Genomic DNA, 27,819 nt, shown 5'->3' on the forward strand with positions numbered 1-27,819 from the left:
TGCTATAAGGAAGGATGAGGAGGAGGATTTCAGAAAGACCTACATGAACTGATGCAGAGTGAAATAAGCAGAACCAGGAAAATATCACAATAATAGCAATATTGTGGATATCAATTATCAGCAATACAGTGAACCAAGACAATTCTGAGGGAGTCATGATAAAGAATGCTATCCTCCTCCAGAGAAAGAACTGTTGTAGTCAGAATTCAGATGAAAGCATACAATTTTTAAGTAGCTTATATGGGGTTATGTTTGGGGGTTTGGGTTTTATAAAATTATTCACTTTCAAAAATGAATAATATGGAAACATGCTTTGCATGATGATCATGTATAACCCAAATTGATTTGCTTGCCAGCTCTGGGGGGAGGAAAGAAGAGAGGGAGACAATTTGGAAGGGCTCAAGGGCATCAGAAAGTTCCTTCAATGACCTACCATTTTGCCACAGGCAGTGATAACTTCTGGAGGAATTTTGTTACTTTACTGCTGAGGTTTTAGTTGGCCAAGAACCTGAGTGATATTGACTGGATAGCACTCCAGCCAGGCTAGCAGCAGAATTATGTTTTGGACTCTACCTGACCCCAGGAATCCCTGCTTCTGATTCACAGCTATGCCCATGACCACACTAAAAGGTCTACTTTGGTCATCCAAGTACTAATTCAGATTTTCAGCATTCCCAGTATTGTCAGTGGACTTTGCTGTTCTCCACAGCAATACAACAAAGGTTTTTTAACAAAATGTTGAAAATTAAGAGAGCCAACAACAAAAAAGAAAGAAAAAGGATCATAGTCTGTAGTGTTTCAAGAAATAACCTCCTAAGTAAAGGTCCACTAGACACCCAAAAATAATGCTATTGGCTCAGAAAGTAATGGAGTTGTATCATTTTTAAAACTCTTGTTTTTATGTAAAAAATCCCTGGGTCCTCATAAATTAATCTAAATTTTATTAAGAAAAAAAATTTTATGCTATATTCTTCATAGGTGATTCCTGGGCTGCTGCTTCTAATGACTTAATTATATTGTCTGTTCATGCCCTTCCATCATCATCTGGGAAGAAATTACTAATTGTTCATTGGGAAGAAGAAGAATTTTTCAACTGTTTTTTTGGTTAGCAAAGTTGCTTTCACCTTGCTCCAATCCCCAAGATTGGTGCTGCTATCTACCAAGAGGAATACAAAAATTCTGGTCTCTCATCACTTTCCATTCCCTCATTACCATCCATCCTAGCCCTATGCATCCCAAATCTTTTGTTGTGCTCCCAGCTGCCAAAGTGCCCTACAGAAAATCCCTATTCTGTTGTTAATAAACTTCACTTCATATTGGATCTCTCCGGCTCACATTCTTTCCATCTTCTTGCTGTCTCAGGACCTTGCCTCTCCCAGAAGACACAGTATCCCAGGCCACCCTCTCTAGATCTGGCATTGGCAACACTGAGTCAGGATGATGAGTAGACATCATTACCACCATCTCCAAGCAACCTCTCCTCCTCTGAGGTTCACTCCATCCATCTTTCTTAAACTATCTAAATCTCATTTGCTGCTGCTTCCTGGTGCCAAGGCCATTCCTGCTCTTTTCCCAAAGAGGTCAGTACTGGGCTCTCAGTCTTCCTTACACCCCACACCCTGCCTTTACGTTTCAGGACTTCCATATGCCTAAAATATTCAATCTTCAAGAGCCAGGAATCTGAATTTTCTCTCTGACCATAACCTCCTACTCATTTATTTTTCACTCTTTTAAACTCCTAAACCTATTCTTCATCCTTAGTCACCCATCTAGTCACATGCTACCCTTTCTCAGTGTCAGTCTACCTCCCCTGCTTTATCCTCACTTTTCTCTATCCTAGACAGCTATCTCTTCATTTGCCTCCAGGCTACACTCTTCAAATGGTCTCCATCATGCTCCTGGCTGGGTACTTCCCCTCCTCCCCCATCTACCTTTTCAGTTTCTTTTGTGTATGGTCTTCCCCCCCTCAATATAATGCAAGCTCCTTGAGGACAAGGACTGTCTTTTAAAGTCTTTTTATGTATCTCCAGTGCTTAGCACCATGTCTGGCACATAGTAAGTATTTAATAAATGTTTACTGGATGACCAACTTTCCTCCCTTATCTAGACCCTATAATTAACCAGTTCAAATTTATACTGTGCTCTACCCTCAAATCCCTTATTTCTTTATCCTGTTGATATTTATAGTTTGCCAAACCCCAACCCTGGTTACCCCTACAATCTGTCTTTCTAACTTCTACTTGGGTGCTAGAAAAAGTCATATAATAAAGCTACATGGTTATGTTATCTAATTTCAAATGAGCCTTCCTTCAGATATAGGAATCCTTTTATTCTTTCCTGATGAATTTCTCCCACTATCCACAGCAACTATTTCAAACCTCTTTCCTCCTCAAAATACCTGTGCAATTCCCTCCCACCTTTACCTCAGCAAAAGACTTCACCTACTTTATTGAAAAAAAAAATAGAAGCCATCCAGTTTGAACTCCCTTTTCTCCTTAATTCTAGATCTTAAAATCCCTTGACATCATCCCCCTTTCTCCTCTCATTTTCTCTAGTCTTTTAACAAGGAGGAAGTTCTTCTCTTTGCCAAGTTCAAGGCCTCTACTGGCATTCATCTCATTCCTCTCTGGCTTCTCTTTTTATTTCTTTTTTTTTTTCCCTTTGGGAGAAGGAGAGGAAAGGGAGAAGAAAGGGAAAGAAAGAGAGAGAGAGAAAAGAAAATGAAAAGGAGAGGGAGAGGGGAAAGAGTTCTTTCTGTTTTCTCTTGGAGTTTGCCTCCATTAGTCATTCTCTATTTCTCTCTATCACTCCATCTCTCTAACACCTTTGAACTCTCCTTATCTACTGTCTTCCTTTCTTGATGCATACAAACATTCTCATGTCTCTCACATCCTTAAAAACCATTTCCTTGACCCTACCATCCTTTCAATCTATTTCATTTCCCTTTTGCATATAAACTCCTAGAAAAAGATCATTCACACTTGTGACTGGTATTCCCTTACTTCCCTCTCCTTTGCAATATGATTGATCTCACACACACACACACACACACACACACACACACACACACACACACACACATACACACACACACACACACACATTTGATAAAACCTGCTCTCTCCAAGATTATCAACAATCTCTTAACTACTAAATCAATCAAACAAACTTTTATTAAAAATCTACTATATTCCAGGAACTATGAAAAGCCCTGAAGATTTTTTTTTTCCTTTCTTGAGCTCTCTGCAGCTTTTGATTTTATTGAATAGCCCTCTCTGCTGAAATACTCTTTCCTTCCTTAGGTTCTATGACATCACTATCTCTTGAATCTCTGCTTAATTGTCTGAATTCTCCTTTATCTCATCTGTGAAGTTCTCCTTCTGTCTCATTTGTGGAATCATTTTCCATGCCCTACTCCTTAAGTTTGGTTGCACTCTAGTTGTTCTCTCTTGAGAAGTTGTTCTCTTTCAGTGATCTCATGAACTCCCATTGGTTCAATTATCATCTCTCTGATGATAACTCCCAAATTTACATAAACCAGCTTTATCTGTCTCCTGAACTCCTCTTATATTACCAATTGCTTGTCAGATGGCCTCACCCATATATCCTACAGACATTACAAACTTAACATGTTCAAAATGAGACTTACTGCCTTCACCCCTAAATCCATCCTTCCTTCTAAATTTCCAATTCCTCTTCAGGACACTACCGCCCTCCTTAGTCAAGTTGGCAACCTATGAGTTATCCTCAACTCTTCCACACTCCCTCTAAGCAAACAGTTGCCAGGTCTTATAGATTCTACCTTCATAATGCCTCTTCTTATAGTGCCTCTCTCTCCCCTTTTCTCCATTCATAAAACTACCACTCGGCTTAAGGCTCTCATCCCTTCTTACCTGAACTATTACAATAGTCTCTTTATTGGTCTTATGCTTTCCAATCTTTTTCTTCTTGAATCCATCCACAAATGCCAAATTGACATTTCTAAAGCACAGGTCTGACTATGTCATTCTCCTGTTCCATAAGCTTCAGGGGCTTCAAAGCTCTTGCCTCCTAAAAACAAATACGGATTCCTCTATTTAACATTTAAAGCCTTTTACAATATAGATGCTCCCTATCTTTGAAGACTTCCTATTACTCTCTCTCATGCCCATACAAACTACATTACAGCCAATCTTGCTTACTGTCTAATTTCTATACATGACATTCCAACTCCTATATCTAAGCATTTGCAAAGTCTTTCTCCAGTGCCTAGAATGCCCATTTTCCTCACCTTCACCTAATGGAGTCACTAGTTCCCTTCAGAACTTGCTAAGGCATGACCTCCACTAAGGCACGACCTCTGCTAAGGCATGACCTCCTACTGATTGACCTTGTAGATCCCCACAAGCTGTTAGTGTTACTCCCACTCTAGAAATTACTTTGCATATATTTTATATTTACTTATCTATGTATGTGTATACATACACGCACATATATGTAAATTATACATGTATGCCTCCCAGTGGAATGTTTCTTAAGGCTTGAGGGTGAACTAATCAGACTGGTTGTGCCTTTTAAAATTAATCCTATTCACAGTTAATTGATTTTGTCCTGTAACTACCTAAGTCATGAGTCTTTGTCTCTGAACTTAATTCAGAAATTTAGCTGACCTGTAATGAGGTAACTTCAAAAATCCAGTTCTGTTAATCACTGTTCTATTCTTGTGCCATGGAAATTTGTTATCCTTGAAGGAGGCAAGTGGACACTAGGGAATCTGGTCTACTGTCTTTATACCACCAAGCTATCCTTCAAGGATGTCTGGCTTGTTAACCAAAAAGGTCTGGTTTGCTATCTCTGTCCTTGCAGATGCAGCTGGAATCAAACAATGAACATTTCTTAGTCACAGGAGGGAAAGGGAGGCATGTTGCTAGTCCTCATTCCCAGTTTCCATCCAATCGCATTTTCTTCCATTTATAATATGAACCTTCCTATTTTCTATACTCCTCAAAACTATAAAAGAGAGTTATCTCCCTCTTTCAGGGTCCTAACTTTGCTGGAGAAGCTGTGTCTTGGTAAATTTGTCCTTTGCTAATAAATTGATCATTCTTAGAACTTTGTGCCTCAGTCTACCTTGATTTTTAACTCTTACAAAGAAAAAGGACTCTCTCATTGCTTTTGTCTTTGACTCTTCAGTGCCAACCTACTACAGTGCTTTGCACATAATAAGTGTTTAATAAATACTTGCTGAGTTTAATTGAATTAAGTTCCCCCTGTTGCAGTCTGTCCAAGGAAATCTATGCACATTATGGATTACTTAACCAAGTTGAGGGAGTAGTATAAAGTATAGACTTGTTGGGTAATTAAAAAGACAACTGAATTCTCCAGAAAGTATCTGAATCTTCCCCAAAGATATTTGCAGTGGAGAAGAAACTAAGAAATTAATTTACAGATATATAAGCACTTGTCTCCAAATCATTGAAGTAAGAACGACCTCTAAGGTCCTTTCTAGCTTCATATTCTTTGATTTTAAATGAAAGTATTTTAAGTGAGCCAATGTCATTAACAAAACCTAAGAATAAATAAATCTGGGTTGAATTTGTAGGCAAAAGGAGACTCAGAGTTCACTAGTAGATTTTCCCAGCCAAAAAAGATATCTCTTCTCTCCACACACTATAAATAAATATATGTTATATAATTTTAGCTAATGCAATAGAGATTTGGAATTAATGAAAGGTTTGTAAAGTTTTACCTTTGAAGCAGAAAGAACCCATTTTCTGTTGTTGCTAATTGCAACATCCATCACCCAGTCTTCATGTCCCTGCAGGAAAGGGAAACTTAACTGGACCCCAAAGTAAAAGCTTTCTTACTTTTATAACAGAATAAAACTAGTATCAGTAACTCTCATAATGGCCTCATACTAAAATGAAAGTAATGAATTCTACTTCTTTTACTTAATCAAAGCTATTTTTCATGTTACAGAAATATTAAAAAGGCTTAAAAGAAATTTAAAGATTATACTCCTTTGAATTATTTTTTAAAATATTACATATGTATTCTGAAAAATAGATGAAAAAAGTGGTATTTAAACAACCCCTTTTTAACCTTCCCTTTTAAAGAAACCTGCAATTGTCATTCATACTAGCATTCAGGTTATGTAAAGGTTGGTAGAGTGTAGGAGGAAAGGATTTACAAGTACATTTAAAGAATCTCAGAATTAGAAGGTATTTCAGAAACCATATCCCAACTTGGAGCCAAAAAAGAATCTCCTCTACAACACCCTGGATAAGTGGTCCTCCAGTCTCTCATTGAGAACCTCCAGTGAGGGGAAACATACTACTTCTACCCATTAATATAGAATTAGAGGTTCCTCTAGAGGCAAAAATAACCAGGACTAATTAGCTTATTAAGCTTGATTTTGAAACATCCAAGCCTTCATCCATTTTCACACTTAAGATTATTTTACCTTAATCCTTATTTGTACCTCACAGTTTGCCAAGGGTTTATCTGCATGAAGGAGAACTTTTAGTTTGGATTGCTAAAAATAATTAATATTCCTTTTCTAAATACATTTCTGACATTGAATGTTGAAACTAAAAGGCTAGCTAAAGGAGATGATTTCAGAGAAACTTGGGAAGACTTGTATGAATGGATGCAAAGTGAAATGGCAAACTAGGAAAACAATTTCTACAATAACAATGCTGTAAAGACAGACAACTTCTGATCAGCATAAGGACCAACTATGATTCCAGTCAACTCAAAATCAAACATGTTACCCACTTCCTGATAGACAGGTGATAGACTCAGAGTATAGATAGAAATGTAGGGTTTTCTAGAGATTTGTTTGACTATACATAGCTATAACTTAAGTTTTGTTTTTTCTTTCTTTCTTGGAGTACTAGGGGAGAGGAAGGAGAGGGTGGTAAGAAGAAGAGAAGGTAAATATTTGTTGACTTTTAAAATGCTAATTTAAAAATTTTAAAAACTAAAAGGGTTCTTCACTTCATGCAAGAAGGTGATATAGTGGGAAAGAGGCTATTTATTTATACCAATTTTAAGTAGTTGCTTTGTTTCTGATTGACAGGCTTGGAATATGGATTAATAAGCCATTATGAAAGTATACAGATAATACTTTCAGTCTTCATAATTCATAGGATCCTAGGATTATAGATTTAGAGCTAGAAGGAACTTTACAGGCTGAATTCAACCCCCTCATTTCTTACAGATGAGGAAATTGAAATTGAGGGGAAATTAATGATTCATTCATACTACTGATATTTAACACTCTGAGCAACACATAGGAGTCAAAAACAGGTCTTGCTATTGCTAAGCATTCCTCTACATGTAACCTTCCAGCTCCAAGACTTAACTTTAAGTCTGAAATGCTTTCAGATTGAGCAAAGTTGGGCTCAGACTAAATAGAAGTATATGATATGCTTGGAGCTCCTGAGTTTAGCTGCCAGCCAAACATTTTGGTTCTTCAGGACACTAACAGCCTTGTCCTAATGAAGGTGTACAGGTGCTGATGCTCCGAAAAAGAATACACTCGTCAAATAGAAATCATTCTCTTTGATCTTCAGAAAAAGACTGGACAGTGGGCTTATTCTCTGAGGACTAGACTCATCTACATAAAATTCTAGAAACAGAGTAATTAGGTAGTTTGGCTCCATTTTTCTTCTGAGCATCTGCAACCAAACCAGTTTCCTCACTACCCTCTAATCATGTGTGTTACTTTCATACCATTTTGCGTCTGCTCATGCAGTTGCCCCACTTGGCATGTCTTCTTCTTTCGCCTCTGTTTAGTGTAATGCTCAACATTCTTTTACACCCAATTAAGGTCCTATTTCTTCCATGAAGCCTTACCTAACAGCTTCAGTGCTTAATGATCTCTCCCATGCTCCTTTATTTACTAATTCTTCCCACCCCCAACTTTGTAATCTTTCTCTTCTTTCATGGTCCAGCTCAACTTCTACATCCTTCATGAAATTCTTCCCCTCTCCTTTTAAATACTCACACTGGAAAAGATCTTTCTCCTCAATTTTTCCAAAAGCACTATGTCCTTTCCCCCATCCCTAAGTGGTATCATCCTGATTTGTATATTTGTCATGTCTTCCCAATTCCATTATAAGCTCCATGAGAAAAGAATTTGCATCTTCTTTCATCTTTCCATCATCAGAACCAAGCACAGGATCTGGCACATGATAAGTGCTTCAAAAATTTTGCTGAAATGAACTATTTTTGGCAATTCCTCATCTATAACTCTTTATGTCCTTATATCTGGTATACTGCAATATAAGGACTGTGTCTGACTCCTCTTTATATTCCCTAGAGAACCTGTCATTCAATAAATTTTGGCAGATTGTTGACTAGTATCATACTCATAAACCACAAGTTAGTTTTTGCAAAGATAAACCAATTACATGTATTACAGAGAAAAATCAAACTTATTGTAGTTCATCCTCCCCATTTTGCAGATGAGGAAACTGAGTACCCAAGAGGAAACAATCCATACTAAAATCCAACACTGGTATTTCAAACTTGAAATCCTGCTTCAGTTTCTTATCCACAAATAGTCATTTGTATGAAGCTTCTTTCTAACTAGTAGCAGTAAATTGGTACCTTTAACATACACTTTTTATATCCTCCGGCCACATCCCAGACAGTTATCGTTTTGTCATATGATCCAGATACAATAAGTGAGGCTGAAACACAAAATTGGAAATTCATGGGCTTTTTTCAGGGAGTCATCTCTCCTCTAGTAAGTCAAACTAGCTGAGTGACCTTCAATGACAGGCTCTTATTAGTCATACTTCAAAAAAAATGCTGAAAACTTCTGTCTGGTTTGACCGAGAGACTGATTCATATCTCTATTAACATGACAAGAAAGGACATAATCAAAAAGCACTGGGAAGAAAATTCTGACTTGGAGATGCAATGTCTTATTTTAGTAGTAAAAATATTAAACCAGTCCGTAGCTATTTCTAAGACTCTCTTGGAAACCTAAGGGAATTTATTTGTACCTCCTTTTTTTCATTAACAAACATTGTATAAGTAATAGCTGAAAATCTGAGTCATTGGGGTTTTTTGCAGAAGCCTTATGATGTTCAGTGAAACGTTTCTTGGCTCCAAACAAATGGGAGGAAGTTTTTCCTGAAAAAAATTCTCTAGTCAATCTCTGATCAAGAGAAACTACAACCATAATTATGGGCAAAAGAATTCTGATCAATTAGAATAATACTTAAACACTAGTTTTCAGGATTTCTTATTAAACTCTTATTATTTTCTAAGGTATTCTTTACTTACAAATCTATATCCTTAGAATGAAAGGAGATACATGCCACATTATAGCATTATATAGAATTATAGAAATTCCCTTGGAATTTCACATAACACTTTGGTAACTCTCTAATAAATATATGTAATGGTGCTCGTTAGTATGTCATCTCCCTTCTAGAAGATGAGATCCAGGAAGTCAGGGACTAGATTTTACCTAAATTCTGCATCTTGCCCAGTACCTAGCATAGTATTTAATACCTCAAATATTCCAAAAATATCTAGCAAACTCTTAACAAATGGGTATTGAATGAACTCTATTTAAGAAAATGTATTTGAAATCTATTTTCATCCCCATATTAGCTCCAAAATTGTAATAATAGTCATTGGAATGCCACCTATTTGATTTAAAGACACTATTCACTCCAGAAGAAATATCTTTGAGTTCTCCTTGGTAACCCAGATCTTAGAACATGTTCCAATGACATCTAGAAAGAACAGCCTCCTACTATGTGTGAGAGACATTTTGACTTAACTTCCTTAACTTTATTATAGGGAAGGCAATGATTTTGTTGCTGGCAGAAAAGAAGGACAATGTGCTGCCACCCTCTTTCTGTCTTGGCCTTGGGAAAGGAATTTTCTCAAACTTAAGTCAAAGAGCAGACTGGCATTTGAGTGAGTGCTAAGACAGAAGAAGGCTCAAAGGGGGTTGAAAAAATACAGCTGCTCCAAGTCTAAGCTCTTCTGGTGGCTGCCTGGTGGACCTGAACTCAGGTAACAGCTGCAATAGCCCAATGGCTGCCTGTCCCGAGTGTGAGAGGTTGGATAGCATCTGCAATTCAAAAATAGACCAGCAGATGGACGCTGAAAGCAGCCCAGCAGAAACATGCCTTTTAGATGACCACAAGTCCAACCAGTCTACCTGCTGGAATCCTGCATCTCCAACACATCACCAGATCAGCTGTGGCTATTGGAAAGTAGCACCTGGCAAGAGAAGGGTTCAGAAGGAATGTGGGACATAATTAATGTTGGGGTAGCTAGGTGGCTCAGAGTCAGAAAGACCTGAGTTTCAATCCAGTCTCAGGCACTTCCCACCTATGTGACCTTGGGTGAGTCACTTAACCTCTGTCTACCTCAGTTTCCTCATCTGTAAAAAAAAATGAGGAAAATAATAATGCCTGCCTTTTGGGGTCGTTTTAAGGGTAAAATGAGATTATAAAGTGCTTAACACAGTAAGTATATATATATATATACTTATATATAAAATATATAAATGTTGGTTGTTGTTGTGATTATTATTCCCTAGGAGTGCTAGTTGCCTTGGCCACACATGTTCCTAGACCATATATTTTCTCCATGTGTGGCTTCTTCATATGTATTCCTTAGACACATGTGTACTTTCTACTTGTGTTTCCTTTCCCATGTAGATTCCTCATATGTATGCTTATTCTCACCGGTGTATAGGAATCTGTTAAATTATATAAAATAGCAATAAATAACAATTTTAATAGTTCCATTTTGCTTTGAACCAGCATATCCTCTTATTGGTTTGGCAAATGGAACATCAGTAGGGGCTGGTGAGCTCTTGGTTTGAGTAGATAGATAGTGACCCAAAGCATGCCCTGAATAAGGGGGAGTTGACAGGGGGGCTACCTGTGGAAGGGTGGCTCATAGGCTATACTCTATTTTCTAGCTCATCTTCAATTCAATAATATAGCAAGCATTGAGCATTTTACCATATATAAAACACTGGGCTAAGTGCTAAAGACACAAAGACAAAAGCCAGATAGTCCATGCCCTCAAGCAGCTTACATTCTACTGGTGCCCTACAATATCCCAAGAGAAGTAAATACAAAGGAATTCCCATAAAAATGAGGAATACAAACAACTAGATGGACCAGGAGAAACCTTTTATAGAAGGTATCACTTGATGGGGGCAACTGGTAGCTCAGTGAATTGAGAGCCAGGTCTAGAGATGGGAGTTCTTGGGTTCAAATCTGGTCTAGACACTTATCAGCTGTGTGACCCTGGGCAAGTCATGTAACCCCCATTGACTAGCCCTTACTGCTCTTCTGCCTTGGAACAAATACACAGTACTGATTCTAAGACAGAAGGTAAGAGAAAGAAAGAAAGAAAGAAAGAAAGAAAGAAAGAAAGAAAGAAAGAAAGAAAGAAAGAAAGAAAGAAAGAAAGAAAGAAAGAAAGAAAGAAAGAAAGAAAGAAAGAAAGAAAGAAAGAAAGAAAGAAAGAAAGAAAGAAAGAAAGAAAGGAAGAAAGGAAGGAAGGAAGGAAGGAAGGAAGGAAGGAAGGAAGGAAGGAAGGAAGGAAGGAAGGAAGGAAGGAAGGAAGGAAGGAAGGAAAGAAGGAAGGAAAAGAAGGTATCACTTGAGCTAGGCTTGAAGGGAGCTGTGTGGAAAGAAAGGAATTAATTTGTTCTTCTCAGGGGGGACCTTCACCTAGACCCCATTAAGGAATGGAAACCTGCTTAGGATTTCAGAATAAGGCCTCAAGGACATTTAGTTATTGCCATGGGCCCAGTGAGTTGCGAGGCCTCTTAGGTCAAGAAAGAAAACCAGTAAGCTATCCTGCCTCCTTCTCTCCTCCAGCCTTTAGGGGCCAGAGGAGTCTCTCCTGAGGACATGGCTGCCTTTCTATGATCTTTCCTCTCCTTGGTGGAAACTTGGGATGAAGCTCATGCTATGTAACTTATTTTCTGATTGGGTATACTTTCGTGCCTATGTTGTATGTCAGCCCCCAGACCATGGGGTATCAGACAGAAAGGGCCTTGCATCTGGAATCTAGAAAATGCTTGTATCTGCACCCATGCATGGGGCATTGCCATTACAGCACATCCCCTTTCTCATGAGAAAGAGATTGCATCTTCTCCTATCTGCTCTCAGACTCCAGGTTTGTAATTAGAATTTGGTGGGTGGTCATTTTATTTCATCCCACACATAAGGAACCCAAGAGGCAGAGATGAGAAGAGAGAAAAATCCATAAATGGACAGCTGGGTAAAAAAAACAAGTAGGTCAGTTTGCCTGAGACACAGAGTATTAGGGGAAGTAATATGCAAAAAGTCTGGAAAAGTAGGCTGAAATCAGAGGGCAAGGGGATTTAAGTCCCAAATGGAAGAATTTTTATCTTATTGTAGATGTGGAAGGGAGCCCCTGAAGTTTCTTGAACAGGGAAATAACACAGTGAACCCTATGTTCTAAGAATATCAATTTAGCAGCTTTGTAGGTAGAAGAATGGAGAGAATAGGGGGCAGCTGGGTAGCTCAGTGGACTGAGAACCAGACCTAGAGACAGGGGTCCTAGGTTCAAATACTTCCTAGATTCAGATACTTCCTAGCTTTGTGACCCTGGACAAGTCACTTAACCCCTCATTGCCTAGCCCTTACTGTTCTTCTGCTTTGGAACCAATACACAGTATTGCTTCTAAGACAGAAGGGTTAAAAAAAAAGAATGGAGAGAATAGATGCAGAGAGATTTAAGTCATGCTGTAATACTTCAGGTGAGAAATGATGAAGCACTGAATGAGAGTGGTGGACATTATTGGAGAGAAAGGAAGGGATATGAAAATTCTGCATTTTCAATAGCAAAATTATAAAAGGTATATAATGCTTCCTCTGACTTAGATCTCTTTTGCTCATATAATGTAGTCATTCTCCATAATAACCTTGTGACATGGGCATTGCACCCCCAGAAACTCAGGCAAACTATTATCAGGGATATTCCTTTGCTCCCTTACATCCTTGTGACTCCTAGCCTAAAGCATCCAATGACCCCTATAGGACCCTGGCATGATTGTCCTCCTTTGAGCCTCCTTTAGATTTAAGATGGACAGAGAGATGCACCTCTAGGCTACACCTCGATACTATCCGGCTGTATCTCAGCCATCTGTCTGTTCCCTAAAACTAAGGACTCTTTTATGAGGGTCATTCCCTATGTCTCCAGGCAGACCCCAATCAGATGATCAAATCCTTGACCAAATGCCTGAGGGCTTGTCCATACCATGACACAGCATCTGTTGTAAAGAGTATGAAATCCCCAGAATTGGTTTTGTCTAGGGAACAGCTTTTCCATCCATGCTGTCCTCTCAGAGAGCAGCCTTCCATCTTGCTCTTCCACCTGTACTATCCTCCTGGTCATTCTCAATATTACTTTCTAAATTAATAAATTTCTCTTTTTATTTTTAAACTAAGTTTCAGAGTCTTGCATTCTTGCAGAAAGGTATCCTTCCCAAACCCCAGGGGTGCACCTCTTCACCCTCACAACACTTGTAGAATCATCATCCTAGTTTATCATAGATAAGAGTTATTGAAGAGTTAGATTTTTTTCCAGAATGGGTTAACATTGTGCTATACATAACTGTTCCAAAGAGATCATGTATTTATTTATTAAGTGATTTAAAAAAACAACATATATTCACTTCCAGTATTAAATTTGAAATCATATAAATAGCTCACCATCTCTTGTAAAAAGACAGGAACTGACCGAACCTTCATGACCTTCCATCAGAGTTACACAGGCCCCCTCTTTTCGAAATCCTCCTGCATTTACATCCCAGATTTTTAAGGTTTTGTCCCAAGAAGCTGTACACAAGAAATGGCCACTGAAAGTAAAACAGCAATCTGCCACAATGTTGGAATGCGCTCTGAAACACATGTGAAAAACAGTGAGTTATTCTACTCTGGTAGAAGTCCTGATGCTCTTCCAATCCAAGGGTCCTGAGGTGCATATGGCTTCTTTTGAATTTCTGTGGGGTGATACTTCTCTAGTCATGGGGACTCTGGAAAATCATTTCAGTCCTTCAGTCATCAAGCCTTTACTGGGTGCCAAATACTGTCGATTAATCACTAAACAAGAATTTAAGTGATTACTATTGCCAGGCAATGTGCTTGGCCCTGGGGATACAAGTACAAGAATAAAATGCTGCCTAATTGCAATGCTTTTACATTCTAATGGGAGAGACAAGAACATTTAAAAATATATACAGCATAAATCCAAAGTGAAGAAATACAAATGTATAATATTAACTTGGAAAGAACATGGAATTACTATAGTCAGAAAAATCAAGTCTTTAATCAGGAAAGAGAGAGGTCCAGTAATCAGCTGCTCTTACGGAGCCAAGTGCCAAAAACTAAATATTAAGGGCCCCTTTTGTCCTTGTAGTTTCTCCCATTGTATCAAAGTCCTCTACCAGGTAGCCCAGCCCTTAGCTAGACATTTCCCTTTGGTATCCATTGTAAAGCATCAGCCCCTCCCTGACAATCCTGTCTTGGACTTCTCATTTCCTTGTGGCCATGGTACACACCCACCTTCCCTGGAACACGGGACCTTCAGCTTTCAAGACCATCTGGCTGCAGGGCTAAAGAATCACTTGGCTTGGGCTTGGCCCCACCTGACAGGGATTGTCATTTACCTTAGGATCCATTATTCAGTCTGAAACTGCTAGTCTGAGATTCCCTTCAGGGTAGATTCTCACAGGAACAGGGAACAAGTACAAGCTTTGGGGTCTCCAATTTACAAGCTAGCCCTAAAACTTGGGGTTCATCAGATCTTACTAGGCTACAAGTTTGGGGTTTCTAGATTCCATGTTGACAATATAATATATATTTATATAAAATATAATGTATAGTATATAAAAATATGAAAATATTATATAAACACATACCTATACATACATCTATACATATATATATATATATATATGTGCCGATATATCCCCTATGCTGATTAAAGCTTCCTCAGAGGGGAGAGAGAAGCTTTAAGGTAGGAAGATAGAGAAAGGATAGAAGTATTAGATACCACGATGGGGATGACGGAGTCGAAGCAGAGATATGAGGTGGCAGGAATGAGTCTTTATTAATTACCAATAAGCCACAGCCAAGCTCTGATCAAAGGACCCTTCTGAAGGCTTTTACCAGTCCAGAGATCCAGATTCAATACCACACAGGTCAGAGAGATAATAGAGAAAGATTAAAGATGGAGCCTGGCCAGGCTCCAGCAAGGACAGCCATCAGTGCGAGCTGGAAGGGAGCAAGAGCAGAAGAGAGAGAGGCAGAGCTTGCTGGGATATATATAATCTTTGATATGCAAATATACACAGTACATAGGGATGATTCTCATTGGTTAATGACAAGGTATAGGTGTGGTTTCTCTTAACCAGGTAAGCACAAAGAAACCTGTGTTCCCGCCTAACCTGGGAGAAGCTGGGGTCAAGGGTCAGAGGCTTTCCCAGCCACGTGCAATACTGAGTATGCTCTCTTCTAAGACAATATGTACACTCTAACTGTTTCCCTTGCCCATAACTAGGGGTGGACTGCTACACTGATATACCTATATGTATAGCTTTTTAAATTTAATTTTTAATGTTTCAATATATTCAACATTTACAGTTTTTACACACACACACACACACACACACACACACACATATTCCTAGAAACATTAGGAAGCCATGGAAGTTGGTTAAGCAAGGCCGGATCTGTGCTTAAGGAAAATTACTTTGATCCTCATTGGTATGTTACTAGGCTATCACATTTCTAAAGATCTGCAGATAAAGAGCAGTAAAGAGCTATGAAGAATAACTAGTAAATTGTTCTAGAACTTTCTGAACCCCTCCCCCTCAGTCTCACTACATTCCCCCATCTCTTTCAATTGTTGTATATATGCAAATAACAATCTTCAATGAATATTTATTCAGTACTTCCTATGTGTAAGGCAATACCCATGGAACTAAAGATTTGAAAATAAGATGAGGTCCCTTCCTTTAAGAAGCATATATAGCTAGTCTTGATTAATATGAATAATAAATTTTGCAAAGTGGTCCCATTAATAAAATATAGCAATTGGTTCTAGCCCAATGGAGATATGCAAAGAAATGTTTAAAATAAGCTTTTTATTAATATCAGAGCAAAGAAAAAGAAAAAAATGTATTTCTGATGAAAATGTTATTACAGAATAATATAGTTAAGGAATAGAAAAAAACTTTTAAAATTAGAAAATTACTAAATATGGTAAATCAAGATAAGCTTACACTGACAATATAAAGAAAACAATTTTGTTGTTTAAAATATTTTATGGTATAGCCTTAACTGTCTTTCCTTTAAATCTTCATACAAGGGGCAGCTAGAGTGTCAGGTCTGGAGTTGAGAGGACCTGGATTTAATCTGTCCTTAGACGCATCTTAGCTGTGGTGACACGGGGAACAGGATCCCCTGGATCCCCTAAAATTCCAGAGGAATCCCAGGTCAAAGAGTACATGAGGAATTCCCCATTCTTGCACCCCTGCAGTGCTGGCTAAAGGAAGTCCACCTGAAAGCAACTGAAGGAACTGTATGATAAAAGTAGTCTCTGAGAAATACATTTCCTTAGCATTCCCCATAACTTCCTGATAAGCACAGATATGTTCCTTCTGTGGACATCTCAGACATCAATTCATTCCCTGAGACATGCAATTCACCCTCCTTTGTGGTCAGGGACGCCTGGGCTTTTATCATCAGGGACACCTGGGCTTTCCATCTCCCACCTGTATATCATCCCCCAACCCCCTGTTTCTGGTCATGTAGTCCCTGTCTCTATGAGGTATAGGAATCCTGAACCCCGCCTCTTCACTGAGGCAGACCTTTTACTGCACCTGCCTCCCAGTCATTCAATTCACATTCAATCTGCATTCAACTTAATAAATTTGTCTACTTTTAAAGATGATCATCAGAGCCTGTCACTCTTCAGGGAGCACCCTTATGTCCTGGGGTTAATCACAGCTCTCCCACAATAGTGGGCAAATTATTTCACCCCAATTGCCCAGCTCTTCCAGCTCTTCTGCCTTAGAACTGATACTTAGGATGGATTCTAAGACAGAAAATAAGGGTTTAAAAACAAATCTTCATATATATGAGGTAGGTGCAGAGAGCTTTATCCATATATCTTGGCATATTTGCATGCTCATATGCTAACACAATGAAAAAAGGTGTAGATGGATAACCTGGAAGATTATCTAAAATCAGTAATGCTTTAAACATGTGATATTGTTATCTGTGCAATATTTTTCAATAGCTGAGCTAAAAAACTTGAAAACCAGTCTTTGATAACAAGGTTAGTCACCCACAGTTTCTCATTTGCTCAATATAGAAGTAGAAGTGATTGTTGGTTGTAGGTTTTCAGTGCAAGGATTTCAAGAGAGACAAACAATCGTTAGCTTTCATTTAAAATCTCCTTCTATTTTAGCTCCCAATAAAAGAGTTGGGCGTCTTTAAACATTAAATCCAAGCTGAGGGTTTCTTCTTCTTCTTAGAAATGTTAAGTCTTAGAAGCCATCCTTTTCCAAAATAAATTTGTTGCATCCACATTAAAATTTTGTCAATCAATGTATCTACCTTCTTTGATTATTTTCTTTAAAAATGTCAGAATATTTGGCACTGATCACCTCTCTAATGATTCTAATATGGTGCAACTGAACTCGATTTTTAAAGTGATTGAATGCTTGCCAAACCAAAGTTTCTTCACTAACTACTTCATTTTCATTTTTCTTTCACTACCTTAAACAAACTTGAAGCTTTTGTCTGAATGGCCCCTCTGTTAAAAAGCATTGTGTTCTTCATTGCAATCTTACAATTTGGATTCCTTAACTTTGCAAAACTCATATAGAAATCTTTTATTATGTGTAATTGGTAAGATTAAATATCTTTATAATTAATTGCAGTATTAAATCCATCCATTTCTATCACTGTGATGCTTCTCTTCCTTATAGTTATTTGCAAACCACAAAAATTTGACTCAACTTTGCCTTTTTCTTTTAACCTTTGTGTCAGAATATTCTGTACCATTGAATCAGGCCATCTGACTTCTTGCCCTATTTTAGAGTTAGGAACACATTTATAAATTAAATTACACTAAATTTTTGTTCTAATGTAATGAGAAGTCGCTTCTTTTTTTGTCCTGAGGGTGTTTCCATTCAAAATATTCTTCCTTTTGTCCATTTTGCTAAAGGTTCTTTTTAAAAATGTTTTTAAAACAACACAACATTGTATCCATAGTTACTGTTAAGCAACTGCACACAGAGCAGTTTGTTTTAAAACCTTCAGCTAACTCAAATCACATTAATTAAATTTTGGTTTGCATCAAATGTGACCCTTTATTAGAATTCACATTAAGTTGAATTTCACATTATTCAAACTCACATGAATTGTAACCTAGGTGTATCTTGGGGGAGGGGGAGGAATTAACAAGTACATTAATAGCCATAATATATACTAAAAGATGCATGAAAAATACATACAAAACAGAATGTAGCTCTGGGCATGGCTTCCTAACTTTCTTCTTTTTCCCTATAGCCTCTACCTATTTTTCTCAGCCTCCATCTTTCTCTCTTGTTTACCCCTGTATCTACTGTTTATGCACCTCCTTCCTCCCTAGAGGGTCCATAATATTCATTTGAAACAGGATAAAGCATGTTATATTTATATTTATCGGAAGCTGTTATTTTTCTTGTTTTTAAAAGTCAGGTAATTTTCAAATATATTTCTGGAGGAAGAAAACTAAGTTAAATTGCTTTTTACTTGTGTGTAGATCTTGACACAAGGTGTTTTATTGGAGAGAGGGGAGCTGGAGGGCATGGAGGACATGAGACTCTCCATCCTTGCCCTAAATACACTTTTCAAAAGAAATCATTAAACATAATTAAGACCTTTGACTTCTGCAGAACTCAGCCCTATTCATCAGAAGAAAACAGTAAACAAAAAATGGTTTCTAGAATACAATATCTGGTTTTGCTTTTTTTTATCTCCTCTGAAAATAGCCTTTTGAAATGCACAAACTAGAGGAGGCCAAAAGAAAAGACTAGTCAACTCTACAATCAAATTCAATTTTGCAAACAGTGGCAGCTCTTAGACAAAATCTCAAAGTTCTAGGGCCTGGCAGGATATGAACAATCCCTAAAAGCTGTTCCGTATACATAGGGGATTATAAGCATCTTCATAGGAAACTAGGCTATTGTGAATGAAAAACCTTGTGATTGAAAAACAGGATCATCAAATAGCCTCAGGACAGATTTGCTATCCCTAAACAAATTTCTAATCTCTTTCTCTGTTAAAATTTACTGATATATTTTCTTCTGACATAAGACATTTATCAACAAACACTCAAATAAACCTTCCCAATGAAATAACATTTCCTGAAAATAGTTCAGCAAAAATTGCTTCATAATGCAGTGGTAATATAATATGTGCCACTTTCCTAGGTTTTGTTGTTGTTGTTCAGCCATTTTCAGTTGGGTTTGACTGTGAACCCATTTGGGGTTTTCTTAGCAAAGGTGCTGGAGTAGTTTGCTTTCTCTAACTCATTCTACAGATGAGGAAACTGAGGCCAACAGAATTACGTGACTTGACCAGAGTCACACATCTAGCAAGTATCTGAGGCAGGATTTGAATTGAGGAAGATGAGTCTTTCTAACTCTAAGCCTGCAGCACTCTATTCTCTAAGCCACCATACTTGCCCTTTGTACTTTAATGGAAGCTAGCAAAAGGGATGAATACTTTAACTTTAATAGCATGGTGCCAACATTATTCATTCTATTTGCCCTGAACTTTGTTGCTTTTTAACATCAATTTTATGTGCACTATTGTTGTCTTTGTGTATATAATTCTTTTGCCTCTTGGTTAGTGGCTAGAGAGACTACTAGAGAAGTCCCTAGGAACTTAACTCTGAAAATATAAAGAATAACTATTCCAGGAAGCAGATGGGTGGCTCAGTGGCTGGGGAGGCAGGCCTAGAGATGGGAGGTCCTGGATTCAAATCTGGCCTCAGACACTGTAAACCTCAAATTTCCTTAGACTTATAAATGTTGGAAATTTCACCATTGGGATATTTCATACTTGGAAAATTTCTTACTGATAGTCTATTGGAATGAGAACCCCATTGGCATGGGAGGTTCCTTCTCTTCCCTTCTTAAGATTACTTTAGGACAGAAACCCTTTGCTGAACAATGGAAAGGACTTTGACCTATGCTTAAGCATAGAACAGGAATTTCTTTGAGTCTTGATTGATTTTAGAATTGATACAATGGAGATACTTGGAATAAATCTCCACCCTATTCAGTCCTAATAGGATTGAGTAAGGGCTGCAGCCTAGATCAAAATTTAATTATTCCAATCTCTACCCTACTCAAGTTAACAGGATTTAGAAAGGGCTGTAGCAAAGGAGTAAAGATTTAATCATTTGAAAATATGACCTTCAACAGACATGTGCAAAAGCCAGAAACCTCTGGGCGGTCCTGGGTTAAGCGAGAGCCTCCATTGACAGGGAAATTGATGAAGAGTGATTGGTAGATGTGAGGACTGAGGGGAGGCAACTTGGATGGTTTCCTTAAAGATAGGAGGATCTGGAGACTGGGGGTGGTTGAGGAGTTTTGGTCGGGGTGATTGTGGTGGACTCGGAGAAGCTTGCGCTGAAGGAAGCTGAAGGTGGGGGCCTCTGAGACTGTTTCTCCATTTTGGTCACGTGAGTGATAGGGACTGATCTCTTTTCTTTGCCCCAGCTATCTAAGGGCTTGGGCCTTTTGGCCCAGCCTAAACAGAAGGGGTATTTAAGCCCTATTCCCTTCTCTCCCCTTTCTCTCTCTATATATATCTCTAATTCCTTTCTTACTCCTATTGTAATTAAACTCCAAAAAAGGCTGATGGCTGACTTGAGTTTTTCATTTAGGAATTACATAGCTGATTCCTTGGCGACCTTAAATTAAATATATATCAGTCTTTTAAAGTGATTCCCTTGTAACAACACTGCCTAGCTATGAGATTCTGGGCAAGTCACTTAACCCCCATTGCCTAGCCCTTACTGCTCTTCTGCCTTGGAACCAATATGGAACCAATATTAAGTATTACATTTTTTTAAACTCTTACCTTCCATTTTAAAATCAATACCTTGTATTGGTTTCAAGGCAGAAAAGCAGTAAGAGTCAGGCAATTAGGGTTAAGTGATTTACCTGGGGTCTCACAGCTAGGAAGTGTCTGAGGTCAGACTTGAACCCAGGACCTCCCACCTCTGGGCCTGACTCTCAATTTGAGCTCCCCAGCTGTACCCACTGCCCCACCATTTTGATTACAGGAAAGAAGGAATGGGTTAAAAAAAAAAGAATATTCCAAATAGGAAGAAAAGAAGAAATTACATAAAGAGAATCTTGTTAAAGGAATTATCAACAAACTTAAATTTTAAAAGTCATGTATAGAAGGTAGACACAAGAGCAGGTAGCAGGATAAACAGAACAGCAGGGCACAGGCAGTCATACTAGCACTAGGAATGAGGTGATGCTGGCAGGAAAATGAAGGACAAAAAATAAGGCTGGTCTTTGTTAGTTGTGTTGGAGAAATGAGGGCAAGGAAAGGATAGCCTAGTGCTCAAAATAGAAAGGATGCCCATAACGAACAATAGAGAGAAGGCAGAGCTATTCAATTCACTCACCACCAAGGCCAGCGATCTCAGGACTAGAAAGAACCGAACCCAAATGGGGAACTGGGAGCAGATAGCTAAGGGAAGCCGAGAGGCAGGAGGAACATCTCCCTGACGACCTTGGTGAATTCAAGCCATGATCTCTAGGTGGATTCTGCAGCTCCTCCAACGTGATTACTAAGCTCTTGGGAGCAATTCTTGAAAAATCATGGAGAATAGGAGCGTTATCAGAATAATGGGGGAAAGCAGCCGATATTCAAAAAAGGGGAAAGAGAAGGGACTGTAAACAAGCTTGACTTTAATTCGTCGCAAACTTCTATTAATGAGAGAGAAAGGAGAGTGGTTATCCCAGCCACTGAGGCTTCTTTAAGGACTGGCAATGTCAGACAGACCTTCCTTCATCCTCTGACAAGCTTGCTAAGGAAATTATATAGTTTACCTCGATTTTAGCAAAGCATTTGACAAGATCTGTCACGCTAATCTTGTGGGGAAAAAAAAAGTTGGTCTTTTTACTATTATTTTAAGAAGTCAGTTAGATGGCATACTGGACAGAGATATCTGAAATAGTTTCTGAAAATTGTTTTAGAGTCAGGAAAAGCTGAGTTCAAATCCTGCCTTCAATACTGACTGTGTGTCATTTAACTTCTTTCAGCCTAAGATTCCTCATCTATAAAATAGAGATAATAATAGTACTTTCCTCACACAGTTGTATTGAGAGTCAACAGAGAAAATATATGAGTAAAGTGGCTTATAAATCTTAAAATGATACATAAGATTATTATTAATGTTAATATACAGTACAATTACATGGATTTGGAGCTGAGACTATGCTTTGTTATCATGGGGGGGGCTTGAGGTGAACCCCCAGGGTTCAGGAAGGGTACTTTTTTCAAGGATGCTAGACTTGGAAACTTGGAAATAAAAAGAGGAATTTATTAATTTAAAAGGTAATGTTGAATCTGACCAGGAGGACAACATAGGTGGAAGACTGCCTCCTAGGTGGAACAGCATAGATGGAAAGCTGCTCCCAGATGCCATGCTTTCTGGGGTCTTTATACTCTTTACAACAGTAAAGATAGGACTCTAGAGTGGCATGCACTGAGGCATGGGGGAGAGGGAGGTCTGCCTGAAGACATGGGAGTGACCCTCATAGTTTAGAGGATCGATGGATGTCTAAGATACAACTTGATGATATCAAGGAAGTATATCTCTCTGTCCATCTCAAGTCTAAAGAACGATCCAAAGAGGATAATTCTCTCAGGGTCTTATAGGAATTATCAGATGTTTTGGGTTAGGAGTCACAAGGATAGAAAGGAGCAAAGGAATTTCCCTGATCATAGTTTGCCTGAAACACTTCTATAGTTTTGGGGGGTTCAATGCCCATGCCATTATGACTACAAAAGTAATCATTAAAAGTTCTGTATCAACTTGGACAGAGATCTCTAGTGGAGTGCTACATGGATCTGTGCTTGGACTTGTGTTTTCTGACATTTTTACCAATTATTTGGATGAAGACATAGATAGTATAATTATCAAATTTTGAGATGAAAAACTAACAAAATTCATTTGGAAAAGCAAAAGGTCTAAAATATCAAGGGAAATGGTAAAAAGAAATCAGTACAAAAGTGAAATTGCATTTTAAAGCCTCAAACTATATTATAAAGTAACAGTTATCAAAGTCCATCTGGAACTTGTTCAGGAATAGATAGATACATTAATGGAAAAGGCTAAACAAGAAAGATTCAGAAATAATAGGATTTAATAACCCAGTATCTGAAAAAGGGAAAAACATAAATTACCTAGGGAAAAAAACCTCCCTGTTTGATTAAAAAAAATACTAAGAAAACTGGAAAGTGGTCTGGCAGAAATTAGGATTAGACAAACATGTTATACTATACTTCATAATACATTCTACTGATTACATCTCCTTAAAAACATATATCATATTGGGGGCATCTGGGTGGCTCAGTGGATTGAGAGTCAGGCCGGTCCTAGGTTCAAATCTGGCCTCAGACACTTCCCAGCTGTGTGACCCTGGGCAAGTCACTTGACCCCCATTGCCTAGCCCTTACCACTCTTCTGCCTTGGAGCCAATACACAGACGGAAGAAACCAATAAGAAGGTTCAACGGCTGAGATGGCGATGCAGCAAAGCACTGTGGAGTGCTTAGGGCATGTTGGAGCACAAAAGACAACACGGCCATCCAATGAAGCTGAGGAAGTCTCCAGGTGTAACGACTTTTCGTGCCAATGGACTCAGGCTTCCAACGCTGAGAGAGTGGGACTGTCTCTGTGCAATGACTTTTCCACTTAAATCTCCTTCACATACAAGTGTCTTTGTGCACACTCATCTACATCACAGATGAAAGCGCACAAAGACAATCGTCATCCTCGGTTACCGAGAGACTACTACTACTACTACTACTATATATTGTATTATAAAATAATTAGAATAGAAATAGATCATATGCTTCTCACAGGTATGTATAGGACATGTATTTGTAACCAAACAAGAAACAGAGGCAATTCCAAAAGACAAAAATAGATTACTTTGGTTACTTGAGACTGAAAAGGTTCCACACAGACAACAATAATGCATCTAGAATAAGAAAGAAAGTGGTGGTCAAATGAAAAAAAAAAAGTCTTTGCATCAAATTTCTCTGATAAGGGTTTAGATCTAAGATATATAAATAATTAATAAATATATATAAGACTAATAGTCATTCCCCAACAGATAAATGGTCCAAGGCTTTGAACAAACATTTTTCAAAAGAACTATAAAGTATTCACAATGTCAATGTGGAATTGTGAAGATAGGATTAACTCTCCCCTGCCCATTTTTAGATTTAGTCACCAGAAACATATACACCCCACTTATCCTTAATTGGGGGAGGTCTGTGACCCATGTGTGTGAAAGTGGATGATGAATCAGAACCCACTGACTGCCCCCTGAGCAGTCCTAAGAAAATTTATAAACTATAATTGGTTCATGTAAAAAATGGAAGGAAGGCACAGGAAGGAACAAAAGGAATAATCTTTAAAAGTGCCAAGAACTTTCTGTGAAAGTCTTGCACCTTCAACTTGACCCTAGAGGAGCTCTGACTGAGGCCCTTGGACTGCTTCTATTTTCCCTTCGAACTACCATGTGAGTGAGGGAAGCGGTGTCACTCAGATTTTATATTCTTGGGTCCCAAAATCACTGTAGATGGCCACTGCGGCCATGAAATGAAAAGAAGCTTGTTCCTTGTAAAGAAAGCTCGGGCCATTGTGGAAGCACACCAAAAAGCAGACAAAGATCTGGAAAGTCAAAGCAATGGTTTTTCCAGTAGCCATGGAGGCTCCCTTGTTCTGGGGATTCCTCCCTCATCTTAGAGGAGGCCACGTGACTAGAACCCTTGTTTAATTTACTTCTGGGCCCCCTTTGCTGGGCCTCTTAAGCCCTGCCTGGTTCAGACTAGGTTGGAGTCAATATCTACTCTCTCTGATTTTCTTACTTTCATTCTTTCTCCTTTTGTTAATTACCATAAAAAATCATTTGTAATTGAGTAATAATTCTTGGTGACCACACTCTTAAATATCTTATCCAACCCTTTAATTTTAACCCCCTAAATTCTGGCCCTTACAGAATCAAGAAAACCCCAAACTTGTAGCCTAGTAAGATCTTATGAACCCCAAGTTTAAGGGTTTCTAGGTTCCACATTGACAACCATGTGAAAAAAATGTTCCGAATCACTAAGAAGAGAAATATAAATCATAACAACCTTGAAGTTGCACCTCATATGCTGCAAAATAGCAAAAAAATGACCCCCAAAATGACAGCAGGCAATGTTGGAGTGGTTATAGAAAGATAGGAACACTAATTTATTGTGAAATGGTACAACCATTTTGGAGACAATTTAGAATTATTCAAATAAAAAGATTAAAATGCCAATACATTTTGACCAGACTATTATTCAGCTTATACCGCAAGGAAGTCATTGATAAGAAAAAAGTTCCCATATGTTCCTAAATATTTTTAGGAGTTCTTTTTGTGATAGCTAAGAATTGACAACAAGGTATAACCAACAAATGGAGAATGTATAAACAAACTGAATGTAATACTCCTTTATTAGTGTGCTATAAGAAATGGTATGTGTTAGAGAGGGGAGATCCTGGGTTCAAATGTGACTCCAGACCCTTCCTAGCTGGGTGTCCCTGGGCTTAACCCCAAATGCCTAGTCCTTGCTGCTCTTCTGCCTTTGGAACAAAATACACAGTGTTGATTCTAAGATGAAAGGTAAGGGTTTGGGAAAAAAAGGAAATGATTGATATGTATGATGCAGACAGAGGAGCATGGATGGATCTATATGAACTAATACAGATCTACAGAAATCAAGTGAATCCAGGAAAATAATATACACAGCATTACATTAACATAAAAGGGAAGGGTGACAGCACACCAAAAAAATTAAAAGTAAATGTAAGGGTGCCGCTAGATGGCTCAGAGAGCCCAGAGACAAAAGGTCCTGGGTTCAAATATGACCTCAGACATTTTGTAGCTGAGTGACCATGGGCAAATCACTTTACCAGCCCCCCCCCAAGCCCTTATTACTCTTCTGCCTTGGAACCAATATGCAGTATTGATTCTAAGATGGAAGGTTTATTTTTTTAAGTAAATGTAACAAAATTATAAAGATCAGGCAAGACTCAAATGAAGACATATGAGAAGATACCTCTGTAAGATTAAAATTAATATCTAATAACTTCAAGTATTATGTTTTATAAGATTTATTAATAATTACTTGAAGTAGAGGAAATATAAAGACAAAAGTAAAGCCTGAGTGAAGAGAAGTTTTTCTGACCCAGTTTGTGGGAGAAGAGAGAGAGAAGCTAGGTTACAGAAACTTTATCTCCAAAACATAAGGACATAATGTGAGAAAGTAGGATTCTGGGAAATGGAGTCCTGAGGTACAAAATTCTAATTACACACCTCCAACCTACTATGTCCTAGAGGTGGGAGATTTATGGGTGTTTTCAGACTTTTTCAATGTATAGATCAGTTGTGCTGACTTTTCTTTTCCTCTCTAAAAAAATTTTGTCATATATAGGATGACTCTCTGGGAAGGGGAAGGGAAAAGACACATGGAATAATAATTATGATAAATGAAACAAAATATCAATTAAAAACTTAATTTTAAAAAACATGAAAGTAAATCTGAGAGATTTATGACAAAGAATGCTATCCACCTCCAGAGAAAGAACTGTTGGAGTAGGAATGCAGATCAAGGCATACAATTTTTCACTTTAGTTTATTTAGGTATATGTAACTCTGCTTCAAATTCTGAGATTTTGTGTTGCTTGTCCTTCAAATGCTTGCTCGAATCCCAGCTACAGAAAGTCTTTCCTGGGTCCCCATCCCTCTGCTGCCACTAATCTCTGACCTTTGAACTTACCTTCCATCTACTCTCTATTTATAGATATGTGTAAAATTATTCACATCTTGTCTTCTGTGTTAGAATACAAGCTCCCTGGGGCAACTCTGCCCCATTGTTTCTGACTTTTGTTGGTGTCCCCATTGCTTAGGAAAGTGCTTTGTTCATAGTAAGTGCTTATTAAAAGCTTGCTGATAGATTGATTGAGGCTGTTGAGTTATACTGAGTTGACAATCCACTGTGATCACCATATATTTTTCAGATTATCTATTGTTTCACAACTCCTTCATTTTAAACTTTTGAAGATGATTTTTTGGGCCAGAGTAAGATTTAACATTCTTCTCTGTTAAATTTCTTCTTATTCAATTCTACCCTGTCAGAATCTTTTTTTATCCCAATGCTAATCAAATCTGATCTACTACTCTAATCCAGTGTATTATCTGTCCTATTTATGTGCTACTTTTGTGTTTTTTATTTATTTTTTAATAATTACATGTAATAACAAATTTCCACCTAAGGTTTCTGAAGTTATATATTCCAAACTGCCTCCCTTTCTCGCTTCCCTCCTAACTCCCTGAGTTGGCAAGCAATTCAATTTGGATTATACAGTATCATGCAAAACATATTTCCAATTTGTTCATTTTTGGAAGTGATTAATCTTATAAAACCCAAACCCCCAAACATATACCCAAGTAGGCTGGTGTAGCTAG

At 38.1% G+C, this 27,819-nt stretch overlaps 1 protein-coding gene across 1 annotated transcript in view; it reads right to left on the reverse strand.

Annotated features, from left to right (window-relative positions):
• The window catches only part of WDR88 (WD repeat domain 88), a 76,041-nt gene that overhangs the window by 6,944 nt on the left and 41,278 nt on the right, over positions 1 to 27,819 (reverse strand). The window contains exons 8-10 of the mRNA XM_001367128.4: positions 13,719 to 13,906; positions 8,596 to 8,678; positions 5,729 to 5,797 (exon numbers count right to left, since the gene is read on the reverse strand). Coding sequence (XP_001367165.2) covers positions 5,729 to 5,797; positions 8,596 to 8,678; positions 13,719 to 13,906 — 340 coding nt within the window. The remainder of the gene's footprint in view (positions 1 to 5,728; positions 5,798 to 8,595; positions 8,679 to 13,718; positions 13,907 to 27,819) is intronic.

This window comes from Monodelphis domestica, chromosome 1, assembly GCF_027887165.1.
Source record: "Monodelphis domestica isolate mMonDom1 chromosome 1, mMonDom1.pri, whole genome shotgun sequence".
Classification (NCBI taxonomy): domain Eukaryota; kingdom Metazoa; phylum Chordata; class Mammalia; order Didelphimorphia; family Didelphidae; genus Monodelphis; species Monodelphis domestica.